This window comes from Scyliorhinus canicula, chromosome 17, assembly GCF_902713615.1.
Source record: "Scyliorhinus canicula chromosome 17, sScyCan1.1, whole genome shotgun sequence".
Classification (NCBI taxonomy): Eukaryota; Metazoa; Chordata; class Chondrichthyes; order Carcharhiniformes; family Scyliorhinidae; genus Scyliorhinus; species Scyliorhinus canicula.
Genome location: NC_052162.1, coordinates 12,590,682 through 12,615,945, shown reverse-complemented (window position 1 = coordinate 12,615,945; position 25,264 = coordinate 12,590,682). Strand labels below are relative to the sequence as shown.

General features: G+C 45.8%; 2 protein-coding genes across 5 annotated transcripts in view; one reads left to right on the top strand and one right to left on the bottom strand.

Annotated features, from left to right (window-relative positions):
• The window catches only part of fam199x (family with sequence similarity 199, X-linked), a 26,024-nt gene extending 25,683 nt beyond the window's left edge, over positions 1-341 (bottom strand). Inside the window, exon 1 of the mRNA XM_038774209.1 lies at positions 227-341. The gene's annotated coding sequence lies outside the window, so the exon portion shown is untranslated. The remainder of the gene's footprint in view (positions 1-226) is intronic.
• Positions 342-458: 117 nt separating this feature from the next.
• commd5 (COMM domain containing 5) overlaps positions 459-25,264 on the top strand; it is a 47,870-nt gene continuing 23,064 nt past the window's right edge. For 2 of the 4 annotated variants that reach the window (XM_038774214.1, XM_038774211.1), the window contains exons 1-6: positions 459-478; positions 10,057-10,166; positions 13,608-13,768; positions 14,503-14,531; positions 20,374-20,424; positions 22,565-22,660. In XM_038774214.1, the coding sequence (XP_038630142.1) occupies positions 474-478; positions 10,057-10,166; positions 13,608-13,768; positions 14,503-14,531; positions 20,374-20,424; positions 22,565-22,660 (452 nt within the window). In that variant the 5' untranslated portion in view covers positions 459-473. Of the gene's footprint in view, positions 479-574; positions 704-5,670; positions 5,695-10,056; positions 10,167-13,607; positions 13,769-14,502; positions 14,532-20,373; positions 20,425-22,564; positions 22,661-25,264 lie in introns of those variants that run through there. The other 2 variants (XM_038774212.1, XM_038774213.1) reach the window with 2 other exon arrangements.

The window sequence follows — 25,264 nt, the reverse complement described above, 5'->3', positions numbered from 1 at the left end:
CCCACCTCACACCCCCCCCCTGCCCCCTCACACACCCCCCCCTCTGCCCCCTCGCACACCCCCCCCTCTGCCCCCTCACACACCCCCCTCTGCCCCCTCACACACCCCCCTCTGCCCCCTCACACACCCCCCTCACACACACCCCTCTGCCCCCTCACACACACCCCCCTGCCCCCTCACCACCTACCCCTCACCACCTCACCCAATCCCTCAATTTTTCACTCACCCCGATTCTCCTCGGCTCCGCCGCGGCCAACACACGCATGGCGTCACTTCCGCCTACCCGCTTCCGCTCTCAGCCTCTCCAGGGGGCGGTAGTGGGAGACAGGCCGACACAACAATCATGGGCTGACCCGCAAGCAAAATGTCCCTTCATGTCAGAATAATGTTTTTCATGAGAATGTTATCAAATAATCATTGATGCAATATTAGTCATTAATAAATTACCCTCACCGAGCTGCAGCTAAGCGGATATGAGGTCAGAGAGCGGATTGAGCGGGGCGGAAGCGCTATCTGAGTGTGGTGACTTGAGGGGCGGGCGTGAGGTCATATGCGGCGGAAGAACGGTCAGTGTCGCCCCTCTGCACTGGAGTAACGGATATGAGGTCATAGGCGGGTCGGAGGTTCTGTCAATATAGCGGATATGAGGTAACGTGCGGGGCGGAAGTGTGAGTGTGAAGCCAGTGGTGCAGGACGAATTAAAGTAAGTTCACCCTCTGGGTCGGTGCTCCGTTTGACTTTCTCTCTCCCTCAGAAACCTGACTTCCTCTGCTGTAAAATGGCCCAGGGACCCTGGCCTCTGTCTACCTGCTGCATGGTTAACATTGAGGACAATGATTGTGAGGTGCTTGCCCCAGGGGCTCAGTGGGTGACAGACTTCCCTCTCATTCAGTTGGTTCAGATCCCATCCCAGGGCTTGAGTGGAAAAGTCAAGGTTGGAAATCCAATACTGAGGGAGAGCTGCCCTGTCAGAGGTGCTGTCTTTTCAATGGTACATTAAACTGCGGCCTCCCGTGGATATGAAAGGTCCCCGGACACTATCAGCACAGAATCCCTCCAGTGCAGAAGGAGGCCATTCGGCCCACCGAGTCTGCACCAACCCTCTGAAACAGCACCCTACCTGGGCCCAATCCTCCGCCCTATCCCCATACCTCCACCTAACCTTTGGACACAGAGGGCAATCTATCATGACCAATGCACTTACCTGCATATCTTTGGACTTTGGGAGGAACCCGGAGGAAACCCATCCTGACACGGGGAGAAACTTTACACCCTCACCTGAAGTCTGAATCGATCCAGGGTCCCTGGAGCTGTGAGGCAGCAGCGCTAACTACTGTGTGAGCCCGTGGCCGTTTGTAGAAGAACTGCCAGGTTATTCTTGAGACAGGCTGAATGGTCACCTTTTTATGCTCTGAACACTAAATATTTTATGGAACGGCATGCAATATAATATAGGTCACAGACTCAGAAAGGACGATTTCTTTCCTGAAACCACATTAGTGGAAGTGGTAGGGTTTTTATAACAATCCAGTCATTTCAGTCACTGTTATAGGTACTAGCTTTTTATTCCTGGTCAATATTGTTGATTGAGGGATATCTAGTCTTTGTTGCTGTGCAGTTTGCGACAACTTGCAATGTGCTAATAGTCTGCCATGTTACCTACTTTATAACCGTAACAATACTTCAGGAGTATTTCATTGATGTGGAGATGCCGGCGTTGGACTGGGGTGAGCATAGTAAGAAGTCTTACAACACCAGGTTAAAGTCCAACAGGTTTGTTTCAAACACGAGCTTTCGGAGCACGGCTCCTTCTTCAGGTGAATGGAAAGGCTTGTTCCAGAAATGTTTATATAGACACAGTCAGAGATGCCCTGGAATGCGAGCACCTGCAGGCAATCAAATCATCAAAGATGCAGAGAGAGAGGTAACTCCAGGTTAAAGAGGTGTGAATTGTCCCAAGCCAGTTCAGTCGGTAGGCCTCTGCAAGTCCAGGCTTGTTGGTGGGGGCCGAATGTAATGCGACATGAATCCCAGATCCCGGTTGAGTCCGCATTCATGCGTGCGGAACTTAGCTATAAGTTTTTGCTCAGCAATTTTGCGTTGTCGCGTCTCCTGAAGGCCTCCTTGTAGAATGCTGACCCGGAGATCAGAGGCTGAATGTCCTTGACTGCTGAAGTGTTCCCCAACTGGAAGGGAACAGTCCTGCCTGTTGATAGTCGCACGATGCCCGTTTATTCGTTGTCGCAGTGTCTGCATGGTCTCGCCAATGTACCACGCTTCGGGACATCCTTTCCTGCAGCGTATGAGGTAGACTACATTGGTCGAGTCGCACGAGTATGCGCCGCGTACCTGGTGGGTGGTGTTTCCACGTGTAATGGTGGTGTCCATGTCGATGATCTGGCATGTCTTGCAGAGATTACCCTGGCAGGGTTTTGTGGTGTTGTGGTTGCTGTTCTGAAGGCTGGGTAATTTGCTGCAAACAATGGTTTGTTTGAGGTTGCGCGGTTGTTTGAAGGCCAGTAGTGGGGGTGTGGGGATGACCTTGGCAAGATGTCCATCCTCGCTGATGATGTGTTGGAGGCTGCGAAGAAGATGTCGTAGTTTCTCCGCCCCAGGAAAGTATGGACGACGAAGGGTACTCTGTCAGTGGTGTCCCGTGTTTGTCTTCTGAGGAGGTCGGTGCGGTTTTTTTGCTGTGGCGCGGTGGAACTGTCGATCAATGAGTCGAGCGCCATATCCCGTTCGTACGAGGGCATCTTTCAGCATCTGTAGGTGTCTGTTGCGCTCCTCCTTGTCTGAGCAGATCCTGTGTATACGGACCAGGCCGTCCTATCATTTCAGGCAATGGGACCCTGTGTGAGAACCTCTCTGGCCACATCGAGGGCATCTTGAAACCCATCGTACAAGGTACACCCAGCTTCTGTCGCGACACGACGGACTTCCTACAGAAACTCAGCACCCATGGACCAGTTGAACCAGGAACATTCCTCGTCACAATGGATGTCTCGGCACTCTACACCAGCATCCCCCATGACGACGGCATTGCTGCAACAGCCTCAGTCCTCAACACCGACAACTGCCAATCTCCAGACGCAATTCTGCAACTCATCCGTTTCATTCTAGACCACAACGTCTTCACCTTCGACAACAAATTCTTCATCCAGACGCACGGAACAGCCATGGGGACCAAATTTGCACCTCAATATGCCAACATCTTCATGCACAAGTTTGAACAGGACTTCCTCACCACACAGGACTTTCAACCGATGCTATACACCAGATACATCGATGACATTTTTTTCCTTTGGACCCACGGCGAGGCATCACTGAAACGACTACACGATGACATCAATAAGTTCCATCCCACCATCAAACTCACCATGGACTATTCTCCAAATTCAGTTCCATTCCTGGACACACTCGTCTCCATCAAGGACGGTCACCTCAGCACCTCGCTTTACCGCAAGCCCACAGATAATCTCACGATGCTCCACTTCTCCAGCTTTCACCCGAAACACATTAAAGAAGCCATCCCCTATGGACAAGCCCTCCGTATACACAGGATCTGCTCAGACAAGGAGGAGCGCAACAGACACCTACAGATGCTGAAAGATGCCCTCGTACGAACGGGATATGGCGCTCGACTCATTGATCGACAGTTCCACCGCGCCACAGCAAAAAACCGCACCGACGACCTCAGAAGACAAACACGGGACACCACTGACAGAGTACCCTTCGTCGTCCAGTACTTTCCTGGGGCGGAGAAACTACGACATCTTCTTCGCAGCCTCCAACACATCATCAGCGAGGATGGACATCTTGCCAAGGTCATCCCCACACCCCCACTACTGGCCTTCAAACAACCGCGCAACCTCAAACAAACCATTGTTTGCAGCAAATTACCCAGCCTTCAGAACAGCAACCACAACACCACAAAACCCTGCCAGGGTAATCTCTGCAAGACATGCCAGATCATCGACATGGACACCACCATTACACGTGGAAACACCACCCACCAGGTACGCGGCGCATACTCGTGCGACTCGACCAATGTAGTCTACCTCATACGCTGCAGGAAAGGATGTCCCGAAGCATGGTACATTGGCGAGACCATGCAGACACTGCGACAACGAATAAACGGGCATCGTGCGACTATCAACAGGCAGGACTGTTCCCTTCCAGTTGGGGAACACTTCAGCAGTCAAGGACATTCAGCCTCTGATCTCCGGGTCAGCATTCTACAAGGAGGCCTTCAGGAGACGCGACAACGCAAAATTGCTGAGCAAAAACTTATAGCTAAGTTCCGCACGCATGAATGCGGACTCAACCGGGATCTGGGATTCATGTCGCATTACATTTGGCCCCCACCAACAAGCCTGGACTTGCAGAGGCCTACCGACTGAACTGGCTTGGGACAATTCACACCTCTTTAACCTGGAGTTACCTCTCTCTCTGCATCTTTGATGATTTGATTGCCTGCAGGTGCTCGCATTCCGGGGCATCTCTGACTGTGTCTATATAAACATTTCTGGAACAAGCCTTTCCATTCACCTGAAGAAGGAGCCGTGCTCCGAAAGCTCGTGTTTGAAACAAACCTGTTGGACTTTAACCTGGTGTTGTAAGACTTCTTACTGAGTATTTCATTGGCAGTGAAGTGCTTTGGGTGTCCTGAGGTATAAATGTTGACTTATTGGAGTCACCATTGGTTGTAATCCTTCATCAGATGATACAGTTGCCTAAAGTTGGCGTACGGTTTAATCACCATCTCAAACAAATGCAGTTGCTTGGAGGCATGTAATGATATGCAGAAGCAATTCTGTATACTAACATGTTTAGTGTTAGCTCTCAAATTATAGTTGTCAACATTTCATAGTTTAGTAGCATTAGTATTGTTTTCCTTCCCTCGTTATTGTAATTTAATAAATCTTTAACTAGTCACGAACTAGATGTTCTCTGGTGCACTGACTCAATCATAAATAAAATAATTAAGTAATGTTTATTGTTACAAGTAGGCTTACATTAACACTGCAATGAAGTTACCGTGAAAAGCCTCCAGTTGCCTCATCCTGGGGCCTGTTCGGGTAGACAGAGGGAGAATTCCAAATTGTTAGCGGGTACGGGAATTGAACTCGCGCTGATGGCCTGGTTCTGCATCTCAAACCAGCTGTCTAGCCCACTGAGCTAAACCAGCCCAGAGCATTGCAATGTGAACACTCACTCATTTTTCCAGGGTGTTCTTTGTCTGCCCTATTGTGTTGCAGAGAACCAAACAGTTGTTACTGATCATCATCATTCCTGGAATCTGACAGGTGAAGGGTGAAATGATCAGATATCCAATGATCAACTAGTAAATGGTCATTCTTTTAAAGGTGTCATGTCAATGGAGTTTCTTTACCACAAGAGGTTAGGACTGGTAATGGCAGACTCCTAATCCAAAAGCCAGTTCAAGATGCTTTTGATAATTTATTAGCTGGTCTGAGTTGTTAGTAGGATTTGGGGCTGTTGAACTGTTTTAATTATTCATGGCATGTGAGTGAACAACAAGCTTTGACAAAGGATCATTATAAAGGGTCATCTGGACTTGAGACGTTAGCTCTTTTCTCTCCCTACAGATGCTGCCAGACTTGCTGAGATTTTCCAGCATATTCTCTTTTGGTTTCAGCATTTACTGTCTATCCCTAATCGTTCTTGAAGGTAGTGGTGAGTTGTTGCCTTTAACACAACTGAATGATTTGCCAGGCCGTTTTAGAGGGCAGTTAAATGTAAACCATATTGCTTTGCATCTGTTGTACGGAGACTTCCAAAAAGCATTTGGTAAAGTGCAGCACAACGGACCTGTGAGCAAAGCTCGAGCTCATGGGATAAAATCAACATGGATACAAAATTGGCTGTGTGACGGAAAACAGGGAGGAGTGGTTAACTCTTGCATTTTGGATTGCAGGAAAGTTTGTAGTGGAGTTCCCTAGGAGTTGGTGGTAGGGCCCCTACTTTTCCTGACAAATGGGACCTTGGTATGCAGGGCACAATTTAAAAATTTGCCGGTTATGCAAATCTTGGAAGCATTGTGAGGAGGATAATGTAGAACCTCAAAAAAGACACAGACGGGTTGGTGACATGGGGGTACAGGTGGCTGACGAAATTTAATGCAGAGAAGTGTAAAGTGGTAGGAAGAATGTAGACAAATAAATAGACAATTCTGAAAGGGGGGTGCAGGAGCAGAAGGACCTGTGTGTATATGCATAGATCATCAAAGGCAGTAGGACAGATTGAGAGACTATACAGCATCCTCGGCTTTATTAATAGGCGCAAAAGCAAGGCTGTACGGTAAAGCTGCATAAAACACTGGTTCGGTCTCAGCTGGGGTCTTGCGTCCCACCCTGGGTATCACACTTTTGGAAGGTTGTGAAAGCATTAGAGAGAGAGTGCAGAAAAGATATCAAGAAAGTTCAAGTGACGAGGAACTTCAATTACCGAGATAAAGTAGAGAAGTTGGGACAGCTCTCCTTTTGGAAAAGAGAAGGTCGAGAGGAGATTTGACCGAGGAATTCAAAATCATGAGGGTTCTGGACATAACGGCAGGGAGAAAATATTCTCATTGATGAAAGGATCGTGAACCAGAGGGCCCAGATTTACAAAAGAAACAATGGCGACAAGAGGAGAAGGTTTTTCCATGCCGTGTGCAGTTAGGACCTGGAATGCACTGCCTGAGAGTGTGGTGGAGGCAGAACCAATCGGGGCTTTCAAGAGAGAATTGGGTTATTATCGGAAAAGGAAGAATGTGCAGGATCAGGGAGAATGGTTGGGGAATGGTTATAGGTGAATTGTACCTTCAGAGAGAGCACAAATAAGACAGGCTGAATGGTCAACTTTTTGTGCAGTGACCACACTAAATATTTTATGGAACGGCATGCAATATAATATAGGTCACAGACTCAGAAAGGACGATTTCTTTCCTGAAACCACATTAGTGGACATGGTAGGGTTTTTATTACAATCCAGTCATTTCATAGTCACTGTTACAGGTACTAGCTTTTTATTCCGGATTTACTTACTTCATTGAGTTTGAATTTCCCAGCTGCTCTGGAAGGATTTGAACTCTGGGACTTGCACAGATTTGGATTTGTTTTCTGTTTTGTGACAATTCACTCGATCACTGAAAAGACAAGTGAGCAGGTGGAAGAGTGTGCCATCATCTCCTTGTCCCCCCTCCCATAGTTACACAGCATCCTGAATTAGACACAAATCACCGTTCTCTCATCATCGCTGGGTCGGTATCAGAACAAAGAACAAAGAAAAGTACAGCACAGGAACAGGTTCTTCGGCCCTCCAAGCCCGTGCCGGCCATGCTGCCCGGCTAAACTACAATCTTCTACACTTCCTGGGTCCGTATCCCTCTATTCCCATCCTATTCATGTATTTGTCCAGTGTCACTATCGTCCCTGCTTCCACCACCTCCTCCGGCAGCGAGTTCCAGGCACCCACTACCCTCTGTGTAAAAAAAACTTGCCTCGTACATCTCTAAACCTTGCCCCTCACACCTTAAACCTATGCCCCCTAGTAATTGACCCTTCTAAAAAGCCTCTGACTATCCACTCTGTCTATGCTCCTCATAATTTTGTAGACCTCTATCGGGTCACCTCTCAACCTCCGTCGTTCCAGTGAGAACAAACCGAGTTTATTCAACTGCTCCTCATAGCTAATGCCCTCGCTACCAGGCAACATCCTGGTAAATCTCTTCTGCACCCTCTAAAGCAGTTCCAGGCACCCACTACCCTCTGTGTAAAGAAAACGTGCCTCGTACATCTCCTCTAAACCTTGCCCCTCGCACCTTAAACCTATGCCCCCTAGTAATTGACCCCTCGACCCTGGGGAAAAGCCTCTGAGTATCCACTCTGTCTATGCGCCTCAAACTTTTGTAGACTTCTATCAGCTCACCCCTCAACCTCTGCTGTTCCAGTGAAAACAAACCAAATTTATTCAACCGCTCCTCATAGCTAATGCCCCCCATACCAGGCAACATCCTGGTAAATCACTTCTGCACCCTCTATAAAGCCTCCACATCCTTCTGGTAGTGTGGCGACCAGAATTGAACACTATACTCCCAAGTGTGGCCTAACTAAGGTTCTATACAGCTGCCACATGACTTGCCAATTCTTATACTCGGAGAAACTCTTGACCCGACCACATCGAGAGACGTTCGCCACGAGGACGGCAGCGACTCGAGAAGACTCGCCACTGCTCACTGGAGCGAGTCAGAGAAAATCTTTGTTGCAGTCACTTTCACTGGGGAACTGGAACCCCCGCCCCCGAACCAAAGTGCACTTGCCTCAATCCTTGCGGCAATTGTAAAGATCCGAGTTCTCTTTGGGACTGGCAAGCTGAACCTGTCCTGTACCTTCGTAAATTCTTGTCATGCTTTCAGGTTAACTGTTAGAACCATGGCACAGTGGGTGGTTTAACTTCTGTGCTGCATGACACCCAACAGAAGTAAATGCCAATGGCTGTCAGCATGGTAGCACAGTCCTTAGCACTGTTGCTTCACAGCGCTTGGGTCCAGGGTTCGATTCCTGGCTTGGGTCACTGTCTGTGTGGAGTCTGCACGTTCTCCCCGTGTCTGCGTGGGTTTCCTCCGGGTGCTCCGGTTTCCTCCCACAATTGCCGAAATAAGTGCTTGTTGGGTGAATTGGACATTCTGAATTCTCCCTCGGTATACCCGAACAGACACCTGAGTGTGGCGACGAGGGGGTTTCATAGTAACTTCATAGCAGTGTTAATGTAAGCCTACTTGTGACACTAATAAAGATTATTATTATTTTTGATGTAAAATCTATTTCATGCAGACCGCATTCCCACTTGAACTTGCATTGGACAGGTGTGATACAAAATACAGGTTTCTTGGGTCAGACTTTCAACAAAAAACTTGAAGCAGATGGAATGGATCAAATTGGAAGACCCACTCGAGTGTATAAGAGTGAGATTAAAGCTGAGAAGGATAAAAGATGAAGGGAGGTTGCATTGCCCAGGCTTGTACGAAGATGTAGTGCATAGAGGATTATGGGGTAATTTAGCTGAGGTGTTTAAGATGGTCACTGGAGTTTTTGGGGAAGATAGAGATAAACTATTCTCTTTGATGTGGGGAATTCAGAACAAGGGGGCATAATCATAACGTCAGAGCTGGGCCCCAATCCGGTGTGATGTCAGGAAGCTCCTCTGCACACAAGGGCCAGTACTTTACACCCACCCCCACTCCCCACGGCATGTTTGGGGAGGCGGCTCACCATTGGCGGCCTGGGGGGATCTTCCAGCCCTGCCGAAGTCTGCAACGTTTTGTATGGCTCACCTGCCGCCCACCCCCCCCCCCCCCCCCTCCCCCGCCCCCCCTGGTTGGGGTACCCACTGTGGGGAGGGACCAGCAGATCCCACTGGAGGAAGGGCCAGAAACTTCCTCTCGAGGGGTAGTAGAAATGTGCAACTCTCTTTCTCTTCTCCCCCCCCCCCCCCAAAAAAAAAACAATGGGTGTTGAGGTTTTCTTTCCATTGAAAATTTTCAACTCCGTTGATAAATTTCAGTTGGATACAAGAGCTATAGAGACAAGATGGAGTGGAGATTCAGGTCGGTCTTTTATCCAGTTGCATTGCAGAGCAGACTGGAGGGACTAAATGGCACGATAGCACAGTGGTTAGCACTGTTTGCTTCACAGCTCCAGGGTCCCAGGTTCGATTCCCAGCTTGGTTCACTGGCTGTGCGGAGTCTGCACCTTCTCCCCGTGTCTGCGTGGGTTTCTTCCAGGTGCTCCTGTTTCCTCTCATAAGTCCAAAGATGTGCAGGTTGGGTGGATTGGCCATGATAAATTGGCCAATTTTTAGCCAATTTAGCCCTTGGAGTCCAGCAAGGTTAGGTGGGGTTTACTGGGTTATGGGAAAGGGTGGAGGTGTGGGGCTTAAGTAGGGTGCTCTCAGTGCTACTGCTCTGTTAAATTCTACGATTCCTCCTGTTCCTATCCTGCTAGTTAACCCTTGGGAAATGTTCTCAATCCATTCCATTATTTGCTTCAGCATGTCCCACAGAAGCTGTTACCTTGGAGCCAGAACGCCGATGGAAGTCGACTTGATGGTAAAACAGCTGAAGGGCTTAGACAAAGAGACCTTTCGAAGGATACTCAAAGGTGTGTGTTTTATTTCTGACTCAGGCTGGTAATTTTTCAAAGAAAATGAACGTCATTTAATATATTTCTTGCATTTAAAAAAAAAAAAATTCAAGATTGATAATTTCAATGGCCAAAATATATGTGCTGAAACCTGCATAAACAGTGTTCCAGAAGCCAGACATCTGCAAAAGAGAATGACAGGCACTGGCTCAGAGTATCAATTAATGTATCTGGTAGAATACCGAAAAAGACAGTCTGAATCCACAGAGATTTGCAAACTGCCTTCAATGCACTGAGCCATTTTACAACTTGAAACAGGGAGACGCCCTCTGTTTGAACGTTGGGGTATCTGGAACTTTCCTTGAATTAGAATCACAGGCGCTTCCCTCTTGAATCTTGTTTCCTTTCTCCCAGCAAACTCTGCCAATGTTGGTGCAGGATGTCACCCAGCATCCAAAGCGGTAGCGAAGCCACTCCATCTGTAGGACTGAATGCTTGCACCGCTCTCTCCCAGGGGTCGAGCAGATTGCCTCCTGCTCTCGGTGTGGGGGTAATCTCAGATATCACTTTCCCTCTCGACAGCTTCAATCTCTGAACCCAGGCTGACGCTTGAGGATTTAAGCAGGAGCAAGATGCTCCATTGGAGGTGCCATCTTCTGAATTAGACAACAAGCCCAGGCCCCAGCCCTCTTCTCTGGTTGACATGAAAGACCCCACAGTACTCTTTGACAGCCGAGCAGGAGATTTATCCCCAGTGTCCTGGACAATCTATTTTTCAAACAACATCATTGAAAGTAATAGAAGCAGCTCATTGAGAAGCGCAGAGCCTGTCTGGCAGACTCTGAATCTCTAACATCCTCCAGTTCCGGCAAAAGGTCGTCAACATGGGACATTTGGTGCAATTTTCCGACTTCCTTTTTTTCAAACGGTCAGCTCAGTTGGGAAAAGCGGAGTGTAGCCTGCCGGCCCTGCTGCTTTTTTTTTCCGTCCTATTTTTTGACACTTTGTGGGGGAATGGGTGGGTACCACGCTGTGACGCTGATGTAGTTGGATGCCTACAGCATAGGCTCTTGAAAGAAAGCGGCACCCTAAGGGAAAGTCCAACTCCCCCACCCCCCTGCCCTCTCCCTGCGCCAGCCATTAACTCTGTTTCTTTCTCCACCTAAACAGATTATTGTGCGTGTGTGTAAAGCCTTACAGCACCTCCTGAGGGCGTGGAAGGTGCTAAATAAATACAATCCTTTTGTCTTTCTATAATGTCCCAAGCTCATCCACGACTAGAAATAATACACCATGTGACATCGGCGGCGAGGGAAAAAAATCCAGGATCCATTATCAAAGATTTTCCAGCAGAGCACTTAGAAAACAGTGGCAGGATCGGGCAGAGTTCGCATGGATTTATGAAGAGGAAATCATGCTTGACCAATCTGGAATTCTTCGAGGAAGTAGCTAATAGAATTGATGATTGATCTGGTTTATTTAGAATTTCGGGATCCTTTTTTAAAAAAAGTCTCACATAAGAGATTAGTGTGTAAAATTCAAGTGCATGGGATTAGGGGCAGTGTATTGAGATGGATAGAAAACTAGTTGGCAGACAGGAAACAAAGAGTAGGATTAATAAATCTTTTTTCAAATTGGCAGGCACTGACTAGTGGGGTACTGCATGGATCAATGCTGGAACCCCAGCAATTCAAAATATATATTAATGATTTAGATGACGGAACGAAATGTAATATCTCCAAATTTGCAGATGACACAAAGTTGGCCGTGCGTGTGAGCTGTGAGGAGGATGTAGAGACCCTTCATTGTGATTTGGACAAGTTCAGTGAGTGGGCAAATGAATGGCAGATGTAAAATAATTTGGATAAATGTGAGGTTATCCACACCTGGAATATTGTGTGCAGTTTTGGTCTCCTTCTCTGAGGAAGGATGTTCTTCCTCTAGAGGGATTGCAGCAAAGGTTTACCAGACTGATTCCTGGAATGGTAGCATGGACACTGAGGAGAGATTGAGTCGGTTAGGATTGCATTTGCTGGAGTTCAGAAGAATGAGGGGGGGACCTCATAGAAACCTATGAAATTCTAACAGGATGGGCAGCACGGTAGGGTAGCACGGTGGTTAGCGTAAATGCTTCACAGCTCCAGGGTCCCAGGTTCGATTCCCGGCTGGGTCACTGTCTGTGCGGAGTCTGCACGTCCTCCCCGTGTGTGCGTGGGTTTCCTCCGGGTGCTCCGGTTTCCTCTCACAGTCCAAAGATGTGCGGGTTAGGTGGATTGGTCATGCTAAATTGCCCGTGGTGTCCTAAAAAGTAAGGTTAAGGGGGGGGGGGGGGGGGGGGGGGTTGTTGGGTTACGGGTATAGGGTGGATACGTGGGTTTGAGTAGGGTGATCATTGCTCGGCACAACATTGAGGGCCGAAGGGCCTGTTCTGTGCTGTACTGTTCTATGTTCTAGGACTGGACAGAGTAGATGTAAGAAGGGTGTTCCTGGTGGTGGGTATGTCCAGAACCAGGGGTCACAGTCTGGGGATACAGGTGGACCATTTAGGACAGAGATGAGAAGTTTCTTCACCCAGACAGTGGCGACCCTGTGGAATTAGTTACCACAGAAAGTAGTTGAGGCCAAAATATTGTGTTTACAAGAAGCAGTTGGATATAACACTGAGGGCGCAGATATCAAAGGATTTGTGGGGGCTGGTGGAAGGCACGATTAGGCTATTGAGTTGGATGCTCAGTCATGATCCTAATGGTGCAGCAGCCTCGAAGGGCTGAATGGCTTCCACTTGCTCCTATTATCTATGTTTCTATGTGTTACGGGAAAGGTTTGTCCAATCTCTCGCCAAAGCAGCTGCTCTTGCCTCTATTTTCCCAATGTTGCTCTCCTCCTCACTATTCTTCTGAATCTTCCCTCCTCCTTCTACTTGATCGCATATCAGGAGCTCAGTCTCTTTCTCCACTCTATATTATTGTTATATATTAATGGACCAAGGTTCATTTTTTAAAAATTCTTTCAGGAGATGTGGGCATCGCCTGCATTAGTTGCCCATCTTAATTGCCCTTAAACTGAGCGGCTTGCTCGGCCATTGCAGAGAACAGCTAAGAGTCAACCACATTGCAGTGAATCTGGAGTCTCATGTAGGCCAGACCAGGTAAGGACAGCAGATTTCCTTTCCTGATGGGCATCAGTGAATCAGATGGGTTTTAATGGCACCATCACTGAGACAGGCTCGTAACTCCAGATTTTGTTTGTTGAATTTAAATTCCACCAGATGCTGTGGTGGGGTTTGAACCCATGTCCCATGTCACTATTAAAAATGCTTACCTGTGTTTTAGAGGGGCAGATTGTATAGTGTGCACATCACAATGTCAACGGGATGTAATTGGTGTGAATCTGAGTGCAACAGCTAATTCTCTGAACATAAATGAACCTGTAGTTAGTAAGCATGGTTCTCTCCCATAGCGGTCATCAACTCGCTCGAAGGAAAAGATTCCAGAGAGGCTGTGAGGACCATCACTGAGACAGAGAGTCTATCCGAGGAGCAGCTGAGTTATATCCTAGCAGGCATGTACACGCTACTCAGCGAAGCTCTGCGTTTACCACAGACTTCCCTCAAACAAGAGGTGAGTGGAACTTGCACTGCTGTAGTGGTTGGGATTAGGGGAAAATCCAGTCCTGCCCATAGCTGTGGTTTATACACGGGATCTTGGCCATTATGGTAACCAAAAATATGAAGCGAGTGACTGTAATGGGCGCATTCCGCTGTGATTTTGCAGCAGGCATTTTCAAATGTGGTGAGGTTCTTCAATGTTAATCTCCTCATTGTGTGAAATAAATGCGGACAAGATGAGCTGTACAGTTGATGAAAATATCACTATTATCATCAGTACATGTTCAAAATCTAATTGTCTGAAAACCCAACATTTTTGGAAACATTTCAGTGGATAACAATCAAATGTATTTAACTGTGATTGGTTGAATAAAATCAGGAGTTTTAGTCCGAATACCGGGACAATTTGGCAAGGTGCCCTTGCTCGGTGGCAAGCTGTCCCAGCCGGCTTTGTCACTTTGTTTACAATGGCATGCCCGTCTAGCTCCTGCACTCCGAGTCAACCCAAATGACCCATGGCCCCCACCCAACCAGGTGTCCTAAATCCGGGGAAATCCAGCATGACCTCGATCCCGAGGGTGTCGGACTTGGGACATTGCCTGTATTAGAATGTACTTTACTGAATTGCCTGTATTAGAATATTCTCGTTCCGTGTGTGTTTGCAGTGTTCCTATCTAAAAGTGCTGTTGATCTGATGTAAACAGAAGGACATGGTTTCTGATCATAGTTTCATTTGATTGTTTTCAGGTTTTTAAGGGTGATCTGAGGGACCTCAGGTAATAATTCATTTAAAGTGGAATGAATATGTGAAAAGTTGCTCTCTTTCTGCATTCCTTTATCGAGTTATTTTTTAGCTCCTATCGATTCTATAAAATAATGAGGAGCGTAGATGAGGTAGATAGGCAACATCTTTTCCCAAAGGCAGAGGAGTCTAAAACTAGAGGGCATAGGTTTACAGTGAGAGGGGAGAGATACAAAAGAGACCGAAGAGGAAATGTTTTCACACGGAGGGTAGTGAGCATCTGGAACGGGCTGGTAGAGGCGGGTACAATTTTTTCCTTTCAAAAAAAAAGTTAGACAGTTACAGGGGCAGGGTGGGTATTGAGGGATATGGGCCAAATGCAGGCAAGTGGGACTAGTTTAGTGATAGAAACTGGGCGGCATGGACAAGCTGGGCCGAAGGGCCTGTTTCCATGTTGTAAACATCTAAGAATCAATGATTTGAGCTCAAATACAAGAAAGTGAAGACCTTCTTCAGCCTGTTTTAAACGCTCAGTGTGATTGCTACAATAAGAGGTGGGTTCAGTATTTAGATTCACTGCAGTGCATTCCCACACGAGAAATAAGTTGCCTGAGCCTGTATGAAGCAAGATTTTAAAATCGCTGATATTTTTTAAAAATTCATTGAATCATAGAATTTACAGTGCAGAAGGAGGCCATTCGGCCTATCAAGTCTGCCCGGCCCTTAGAAAGAGCAGCTTACTTAGGCCAACACCTCCACCCTATCCCCGTAACCCCATCTATCCTTTTTGGACACTAAGGTGCTTATAGCCAATCCACATAGCCAATCCACCTAACACCACCACCTGCAAGCCACTCACCATCCTTACTTGAAACTTTATCACCATTCCTTCACAGTTGCTTGGCCAGAATCCTGGAATTCTGTTCCCACCAGCACTGTGAATCTACTTATAGAATTTACAGCGCAGAAGGAGGCCATTTGGCCCATCGAGTCTGCGCCAGCCCTTGGAAAGAGCACCCTATCCCCGTAACTCCACCTAACCTTTTTGGACATGATGGGCAATTTAGTGCGGCCAATCCACCTAACCTGCACATCTTTGGACTGTGGGAGGAAACCGGAGCACCCAGAGGAAACCCACGCACACACGAGGAGAATGTGCAGACTCTGCATTGACAGTGACCCAAGCCAGGAATCGAACCAAGGATCTGGAGCTGAGAAGCAACCATACATGCACCACATAGATGTAGCAGTGACTCAACACTACCTTCTCAAGGGCGATTAGGAGTAGGCAATAAATGTTGGCCTAGCCAGCAACACCCAAATCTGTAAATGAATAAATAAATAAAAAATAAAAACACGGCTTTTATTTCTAAACCGCAGCATTTCCGGTTCTTTTTGATTCTATTGCTAATTTTATCAATTGAATACATGTGGAGGATTCACCAATCAAAGCTGTGAATCCTCATTGCTCTCAACAGCATCTTAAAAAATGTACCAGTTATTTTCAGTGATCATAGGCTGCTCGGGCACTGGATATAATTCATTCGTTCATAGGCATTCATTATTTTCTGATTTGCAGCAGTTGTTGGCACCTGTAAAGAAGGAAGACAAAAAAAGACCCACACCCAAAACATGACTTTATTAGAACTGGGAGAGGGTCCCCGCTTGAAAAGCTATCCTGGATTGTCTTTTCACAGTTCCTGGGATCCCTGCTCTGTGCTTTCTGGAATGAAGCAGAAATGATAGAAACACAAATCAGTTAATTGTGGGAAGCGTTTTCAGCATCGGTAGAGAGAAAGAGAGACTAGTTTAAGATAGTCAGGACTGAATGATCAGCAAACATCCCAGTAGAATCAGAAAAACGGTAAAGGGAACGGGAGGAGCAAATATGGATTGTAGTCATTTTTCTGTTTAATTCCTTATTTGCGCTACCCAAGAGTGCCAGCAGATGGCAGAAGCAGTGGGGTACTGTGTACAGTGGAGATTATTTTGATGAAAAGAAACTAGATAGGGATGCTTTGCAACTATATTTGCTGTACTGCAATAGCTAATAAGATTTTTATAATAGTAAGCCCCTTCCTGCGAGCAGGCGAATACAGCTGTGTTTCAAAACGTGAAGGAAAATAATTTCTCAGGCTAGTAAGATTTTATAATGGAAGAGCAGTCGATTATATTCAAAATGTGAAGGAAAATAATTTCTTTTGGGGCTTCAAAAATCTAATCCCAGAATCTGACAGCACAGAAGGCCATTTGATCCATCTTGCTAGTGCCAGCTCTATGGAAGGACTATGCCATTAGTCAGAATCGCCCTGCAGTTTCCTCCCCTTTTGACAGCAACTGATATTTGTATAGAGCCTTGAACGTGGCAATTCGGCCCAAGGTGCTGCACAGGATGTCATCAAACAAAATCTGACACTGAGCCATGTAAGGATATACGACCAAAAACTTGGTCAAAGGAAGAGATGAGTTTTCTCGTGTAACAAATCAGGTTTTAAGTTTGACTTTGAATTTCACCAACGCACTCACATAGAATCATAGAATTTACAGTGCAGAAGGAGGCCATTCAGCCCATCGAGTCTGCACCGGCTCATGGAAAGAGCACCCTACCCAAGGTCAACAACTCCACCCTATCCTCATAACCCAGTAACCCCACCCAACACTAAGGGCAATTTTGGACACGAAGGGTAATTTAGCATGGCCAATCCACCTAAACTGCACATCTTTGGACTGTGGGAGGAAACCGGAGCACCCGGAGGAAACCCACGCACACACGGGGAGGATGTGCAGACTCCGCACAGACAGTGACCCAAGCCGGAATCGAACCTGGGACCCTGGAGCTGTGAAGCGAGTGTGCTATCCACAATGCTACTGTGCTGCCCTGTAAATTTGTGTTAAAATTTGCGGTATGCAGTGCAAAATGGAAAACACTGACGGAAATGCATTTAATTAAAATGCAGCTTATAATTTTTGAGAGGTGGGGGAAAAAAAAAACATTTGCCTAATATCTGTCCCTGAACCAACACCAGACTTTTCATTGCCATTGCTGCCTTCCTTCACACCAATTTGTTTCCATATTTCCTGCATTATAGCGGTGACTACACTTCAGAAGTACTTCCATTTGTGGTAAAGCACTTTGGGATTTCCTGACCTTGTTTAAAAAAAACACTGACCAAATTTTTCTGGCTGTTTCCACTGGCGGGATCTTCCAGTTCAGCCAATGGTGACCCCCCCCCCCCCCCCCCCCCCCCCCGCGTGGTGGCGGGTGCGAACCATGGGAAAGCCCGTTGACAGCGGCAGGACTGGAAAGATCCCGTCACCAGCCAACCAATGGCAGGTTGCCATTGGGAGATGGAAAATCCCAGCCACTACGTTCATCAAAATATCGAGCACTAAAGTTTATTAATCATTGTCACGAATCAAGCCGTCAGTGTTCGACCAGTAGGTTAATTGCTGAGGTCCGTGAACTGTGCGGCGTTTGTGATAAATGATGGATATTGTGCATGTCTCCATCTCCAACTTCTTTAAATCTGTACCGAAGGAAAAAAAGGCACACCTATAGCGTGCAATAGAATATGGTGTGCACTAGCATCCCTACAGTGCAGAAGGAGGCCATTCGGCCCATCGTGTCTCCATTGGCCCTCCATAAGAGCGCCCCCACCCAATCCCTCACTCTATCCCCATAATCGCACCTAACCTTTGGATCTGAAATTGGGCAATTTAGCACGGCCAATCCACCTAACCTGCACGTCTTTGGACTGTGGGAGGAAACCGGAGCACCAGGAGGAAACCCACGCAGACACGGGGAGATCGTACAAACTCCTCCCAGAGAGTCACCCCAGGTTTGGAAGTGAACCCGGGCCTCTGGCGTTGTGAGGCAGCAGTGCTAACTACTCTGCCACCGTGCTGCTGCAGTATTGTAAATTTGTCCCAGTTATGTAGAGTTTGTGCAGCCTCTGTCCCTTTGTATTCCTTTGTCATTTGCATTCATATTTTTTATTTTGGTGCCATTTAAAATCGCTTCAATTTTTAAAATAGGAACTTGTGTAGATTGCAAGCACTAGTGTGTGAAATACTTTCCTAGTTGCAGCTGTGAGCTTGCACTAATCTGCCTAATGCCTCCGCAGCGAGTTGTACCATCAAAAAGAACATGCTCTTACAGCGTGTCTAATCTAATGAATGTTAAGTTTCTTAAAGCTGCTCTCTGCAAAGATTATTCCTCTTTAGTGAGCTGTTCCAGATTAAGTAATCCTTTCAGTTAAATATTACATGCAATGAGATCGCTTTCTTCCTTTTGAGAATTTGCCTCAAGCTTTTTATAATGGTGGTGTAAACAGATTAACTGGCCATTATTTTATTACTGTTCGTGAGCCCATTATTGGATATAGATTAGCTATTGCGTCTGGCTACGTAACAGCAGTGACTGCACTTCACATGTAATGTCTTCACTGTGGAGTGCTTTCAGCCATTCTGAAGGAAGAAAATGATTTGCATTGCATAGAGCGCCTTACTGACCATAGGGCATCCCAGCGCACTCTACGGCCAGTTAAACACTTTTTGAAGTGTGGTCACTTGTAATATAGGAAATGTGGCAGCCAATTATGCACAGCAAGCTCCCACATAAAGCAAGGCAATATGGACCAGATTACCTGGGTGGGGATTTCCGGCCGTCCCACCCATCCTGAGACCAGAAACCCCCGCCTAAGGTCAACAGATCTTTAAATGGTCCGTCAGATTTTCTGTCCTGCCCGCGGCAATTCCCGTGGTGGACGGAACCGTAATGTTTACCCTCCTGTGTTTACGGTGGATTGAGGAATCCGTATTGGACAGGGCAGGCAAGACACATAGTACATACAGTGCGGAAGGAAGCCATTCAGCCCATCGAGTCTGCACCAACCCACTTAAGCCCTCACTTCCACCCTATCCTCATAACCCAATAACCCCATCTAACCTTTTTGGTCACTAAGGGCAATTCAGCATGGCCAATCCACCTAACCTGCACGTTTTTGGACTGTGGGAGGAAACCGGAGCACCCGGAGGAAACCCACGCAGACACTGGGAGAACGTGCAGACTCCGCACAGACAGTGACCCAGCCGGGAATCGAACCTGGGACCCTGGCGCTGTGAAGCCACAGTGCTATCCACTTGTGCTACCGTGCTGCACATGTGATTGAAGTTTTCAAAGCGCTGATTTGAATGAGGTAAAACTAGCTAAAGTTTCCACAGATGGAACAACAATGCTCTGAAGGGTTTGCATTTATTAAAATTAATTCTGTGGAAATGGGAGCCGGTTAACTAGTTATCCAGTTCCCATTTGAAAGTTACTATTGAATTTGCTCCCATCATCCTTTTATTGATGTATCCCAGGTCACGGTGAAGTGCTCAATGCTTCTACCCCCCATCCCATCACTGACCTCCCCAATTTTCAACCCACCCCTTTCCCTGCCCTCTCTACTTACTCGCACCTATTCGAGATATTATGCATATTAATAATGTATTATATTTATTATTATACATTTATTATTGTACATATAATAATAATACAATTATAATAATACATATAATATTACATCTCCCTAACCTTCGCCAGTTCTGATAAAAAGATGAATGGCCTGAAGCCTTGACACCTTTTCCTGACCGCTGATTATTCTCAGCATTTTCTGCTCTGATCTTAAATTTCCAGGATCCTTTGTGTTTTACTTTTGTAAAAGAATTGATTCCTTGCATGCAATTTACACTCTCGGTTGGGGAGCAACTTAAGTGAGTATAAAAATCAATTGGATCCCTTTCCCATAACTTACAGATTGCATTTTACAGTAAACTTTTAGAATCTGTCTTTTATCTCCAGTACTTACCTGCTTTTTTATTTAACATTTCAGGATTCCAGAGGAATTTATTTCTGACTTTGCGAGTGTTGTGTTTGGTAGCAGGTTGGTTATTATTTTTAATTTCTCATAAGATGTCACTGATACAGACTAAAGTAATTGATAATACTTCAGGAAGCTCTTTTCTAAATTACGTCTGCTACTTCAAGCAGACGTTTATTTTCCTTTGTATTATTGTCTTGTGAAGATTCACGTTATAACTGGGACTCCAGGCCTTTAAACTAGTCAGACATTAAGTAAGCTACGGTTAATCAATTGACAGAAAGGTGCCTTGAACCTAACAGTTTGAGTTGAAATGGTTTTTTTGGAAGTCCTTGAAAGGTGGGAGTGACACACCGATATTCTCTGATGGAGACACAGTAATGAGTTTGTGACATTATGGGAAATGTTCAGAATACAAAGGGTTAATGTATCATAATTAACCACTAGATGGAGCTAGATGCAGAACTACATAAAGCACTGACTCAGTCTTCTGGGAGAAGGCTGGAGAGGAGAACATAGGAGCAGTGAGAGAGATCAGAGTACAGTTATAGATAGAGTGTAGAGACTAGTGTTAGCTGAATGTAGATTGCTAGATTATTGTTTACTTTAGGAGTAAGTAGTCGAGCTTTAATAAGTAGTGTAAATAAAAGTTAGCTTTGTTAATGAACTTGGCTTCTGTGGTCTTTGTGAGCACTACAATATCCATCCTGAGAACACACCCCTTTCTTCTACTATCTTGGCCCGAGGCTCTAAAAAGAGTTGAATGTTTCAAACATGGGACTAGAAGATCATCAATTATCATCAATTGACAGTCATGAACATTAATCCCGGGGGTGATTTTCAGCCCACATTCGGCGTCAGAGAACAGCGACATAGGTGTAAATCGGCAGAGAATTGGAAATCCCGATTTTTTTTTTAAATTTTCTTTTTGATTTTTTTTATTTGATTTTTTAAATTTTATTTATTTATTTTTTCCCCCGCCCCTCGCTGATGACATCACTAGGCTCATGACCAAAAAGGGCGAGAACCTCATTTTAATGCAATTGAATAAATTAAAAGTATACATGACCCCACCTCCCCCTCTTTCGTCACTCTCACGTCTGCGAGCTTTACAACAGCTTTTTAAAAACGCGATTCAGTCGAGGGGAAACCTCTGGTGGCGCAACGGTAAATAATAATACAACAAAGAACAAAGAAAAGTACAGCACAGGAACAGGCCCTTCGGCCCTCCAAGCCCGTGCCGACCAGGCTGACATTAACACTGCAATGAAGTTACTGTGAAAAGCCCCGAATCGCCACACTCCGGCGCCTGTTCGGGTACACAGAGGGAGAATTCACAATGTCCAATTCACCAAACAAGCACGTCTTTCGGGATTTGTGGGAAGATACTGGAGCACCCGGAGGAAACCCACGCAAACACGGGGAGAAAGTGCAGATTCCACGCAGACAGTGACCCAAGCCGGGAATCGACAGTGGGTAGTGTCGGGGCATGTCCCTTTCCCTCCAGGGGTTATATTTGCCAGTAGCACAGTGGGTAGCATTGTGGCTTCACAGCGCCAGGGTCCCAGGTTCGATTCCCGGCTTGGGTCACAGTCTGTGTGGAGTCTGCACGTTCTCCCCGTGTCTGGGTAGATTTCCTCCAGGTGCTCCGGTTTCCTGCCACAAGTCCCGAAACATGTGCTGTTCAGTAACTTGGACATTCTGAATTCTCCCTCTGTGTACCCGAACAGGTGCCGGAATGTGGCGACTAGGGCCTTTTCACAACTTCATTGCAGTGTTAATGTAGTGTTGTGACAATAAAGATTATTATTATTATATTATTTGAATATATTCAAGGAAATTAGTGTCACAAGTAGGCTTATAATAATACTGCAATGAAGTTACTGTGAAAATCCCCTCATCGCCACACTCCGGTGCCTGTTCGGGTACACCGAGGGAGAATTCAGAATGCCCAATTTACCTAACAAGCATGTCTTTCGGGACATGTGGGGGGAAACCAGAGCACCCAGAAGAAACCCATGCAGACACGGGGAAACATGCAGACTGCACAGACAGTGACCCAAGTTGGGAATTGAACCCAGGTAACTGGTGCTGTGAAGCATCAGTGCTAATTATTATCAAATAATAGCCTACTCTTGCTTCTGTTTCTTATGATGTTTTCATATTCTAATGTAGTACGGCACTGTATGTTTTTTAATTTAAGGCGGTCAGTGTTGGAGTCTGCATCCTTGCAAAACAGGACTCGATTGCCAACTCTTCAAGATCTCGCGTGGCGAGTTGATGTAGCCATTTCCTCGAGGTAAATATTTATTTTTGCCACTTCACTCCATCTCCAGTCAGTGTGCACCATTTTCTGACGAGTAGCCCCTGCTTGAGTTCTGTTAATGCTCCGCTGCTCCTCCAGTCTAGAATCCTGCAGGTGCACAAGAGCACGGTGATATGCTCAACAACAACTTGCATTTGCATAGCACCGATACCACAGTAAGCACCTTTTCAGGTGTTTCACAGGAACGTAATGAAACAAAATTTGGCACAAAGGCCACGAAAGGAGGTGCTGGGATAGGTGACCAAATGCCTAGAGAAAGAGGTAGGTTTTCAGGAGGTTAGGTGGATTGGCCATGATAAATTGCCCTTAGTTTCCAAAATTGCGCTTAGTGTTGGGTGGGGTTACTGGGTTATGGGGATAAGGTGGAGGTGTTGACCTTGGTGCTCTTTGCAAGAGTTGGTGCAGACTCGCTGGGCCGAATGATATCTATGATATGCCTACACTGTACTGGTTCACTGCTTGTAAAATCCCAGTGAATTTACACAAAGTGATTATTGCTTTTTATGGTGTGGTTGTAGAGTTTTCCTCATTTGTGTTGAATCAGGTTAAGTAACCTTGCTATTTCTGCCTTAATCAGCGAGCAAGTCACCATAAATTAGTTCTGTCATCCAATTCATGAGAAGCGTTTGAAAAATTGCTTACATGAGAATGTGGGAAATCGGAGCAGGAGTAGGCCATTCAGCCCCTCGAGCCTGCACTACTTTTTAATTAGATCATGGCTGATCTTCCACCTCCATGCCAATTTCCCACACTATCCCCATATCCCTTGATGTCTTTAATATCTAGAAACCTATCCATCTCAGTCTTGAATATACTTATGACTGAACCCACAACAGTCCCGTGGAGAATTCCAAAGATTCGCCACACTCTTGAGTGGTGAAATTCCTCCTCATCTCAGTCCTAAATAGCCTACCTCTTAATCTGAGACTGTGTCAAGACCTCCTCATCTAGGGGACACAGTCTCATCGTTCTTGCATCAACCTTACCGAGCCCTGTAAGAATTCTGTGTGGGTTCAATGGCATTATCTCTCAGTTTTATGAACACTTAAGAGTATATAGAACAAACAAAGAAAATTACAGCACAGGAACAGGCCCTTCGGCCCTCCCAGCCTGCGCCGATCCAGATCCTTTATCTAAACCTGTCTCCTATTTTCCAAGGTCTACTTCTCTCTGTTCCCCACCCGTTCATATACCTGTCCAGTTTCCTCAACCTATCCTCATGGGAGAAACCCACTATGCCAGGAATTAGTCTGACTGACCTTTGTGTCACTCTCTGCCTCTCTCTCTGTGCCTCTCTCTCTGTGTCTTTCTCTCTGTGTCTTTCTCTCTGTGTGAAGTTAAAACTCACCACTATTCTTAGAATTCCCCCTATACCAAAAAAAAGGTTGATATTCTAAATGGTGAACAGGGATTCTCACTCCCTGACTCCAATGCAGGCTTATGTGGGTGCTATTCAGGTCAAACTATCTTTTCAAGTTATCCCCCGGTATAACCCATACCTTCACCGAAGAATTTTACCTACTTACCCCTTAATAGCATTGATGTCCTGGGTCCTGCGTTATTAAGGAAGTGAAGTAAGCTAATAACCACTTTTTCAGGTTAAGTTATTTTTATTATTATATTTTTTCTTTTAAAAGCTTCAAACACTTTCTTTACAGAAAGGTAAAAAGATCTTGCTTCTGGATGCTGCTGGTTGGTTGTAGAAACCTTCAGGCCCACCTTGGCAATCGATCTTCTTAAAATCTGGTCTTCTTGAGTTGTATTCGCTGGTGAACTCAGTTGCTGTGTCCTGTTCTTCCCATGCACCGAGCTGTGAGAGCTGGCTCTGGCTCTACCCTTTCTTCCGGTGGTTTATATTCTCTTTCGAAGAGTTATTAAGTTTTAACGACTTTATTGTAAATGGTCTTGTTTCACTTTGATAGTTTAAAAGTATCTTTGATGTAAACATCTTACTACAACTAATTATTCATTTTGGGCATATCGTCTCCTCTCAGATCTGATTTTAAAAATGCTTTGGTTTCAATAGTTAACTTTTATTTCTGTGATTTCGAATCGTTTAATTTTCCAATTGTCCCCAGCTCATAACTTTGCCTTTGATTTTGACTTAAATGATGTTTCTCGTAGACAGGTCGTCTCCAATTTTCTTTAAATTGTCTTGATGTTCATAGAATTTTACACTTTAAAATTGACACCAAATTCGACTGGGCATCTTCCATCCTTTCCAGCTGTTTACTAAGAGAGTTTATTTCAATTAAGGTGTGAAACTTTGCTTTTAGCTGTGTGCTAAAATTTAACTTGGTTATGTCTTGAAAGACTTGCCTGTTTTAAACATTCGTCACTTAATGCAATTGAAACTCTCATCCATGCTTTTTCAGATGCTTCCTGAGATAGTTACATTCCATGAAGGTGTGAGCCATTGTTTTAGCTTATCACATGAAACCTGTGTGTCTGCGAAACCAGCTTGTGAGCAAGAATCTGCATTTTATAACCCTGCTCTTTGAAGCTGCTCTTAAACTTTTGTGGGATCTTTCCCTGTATCCTCTCAAACCAGATATTGCCAGACTTCCATGTTTCAAA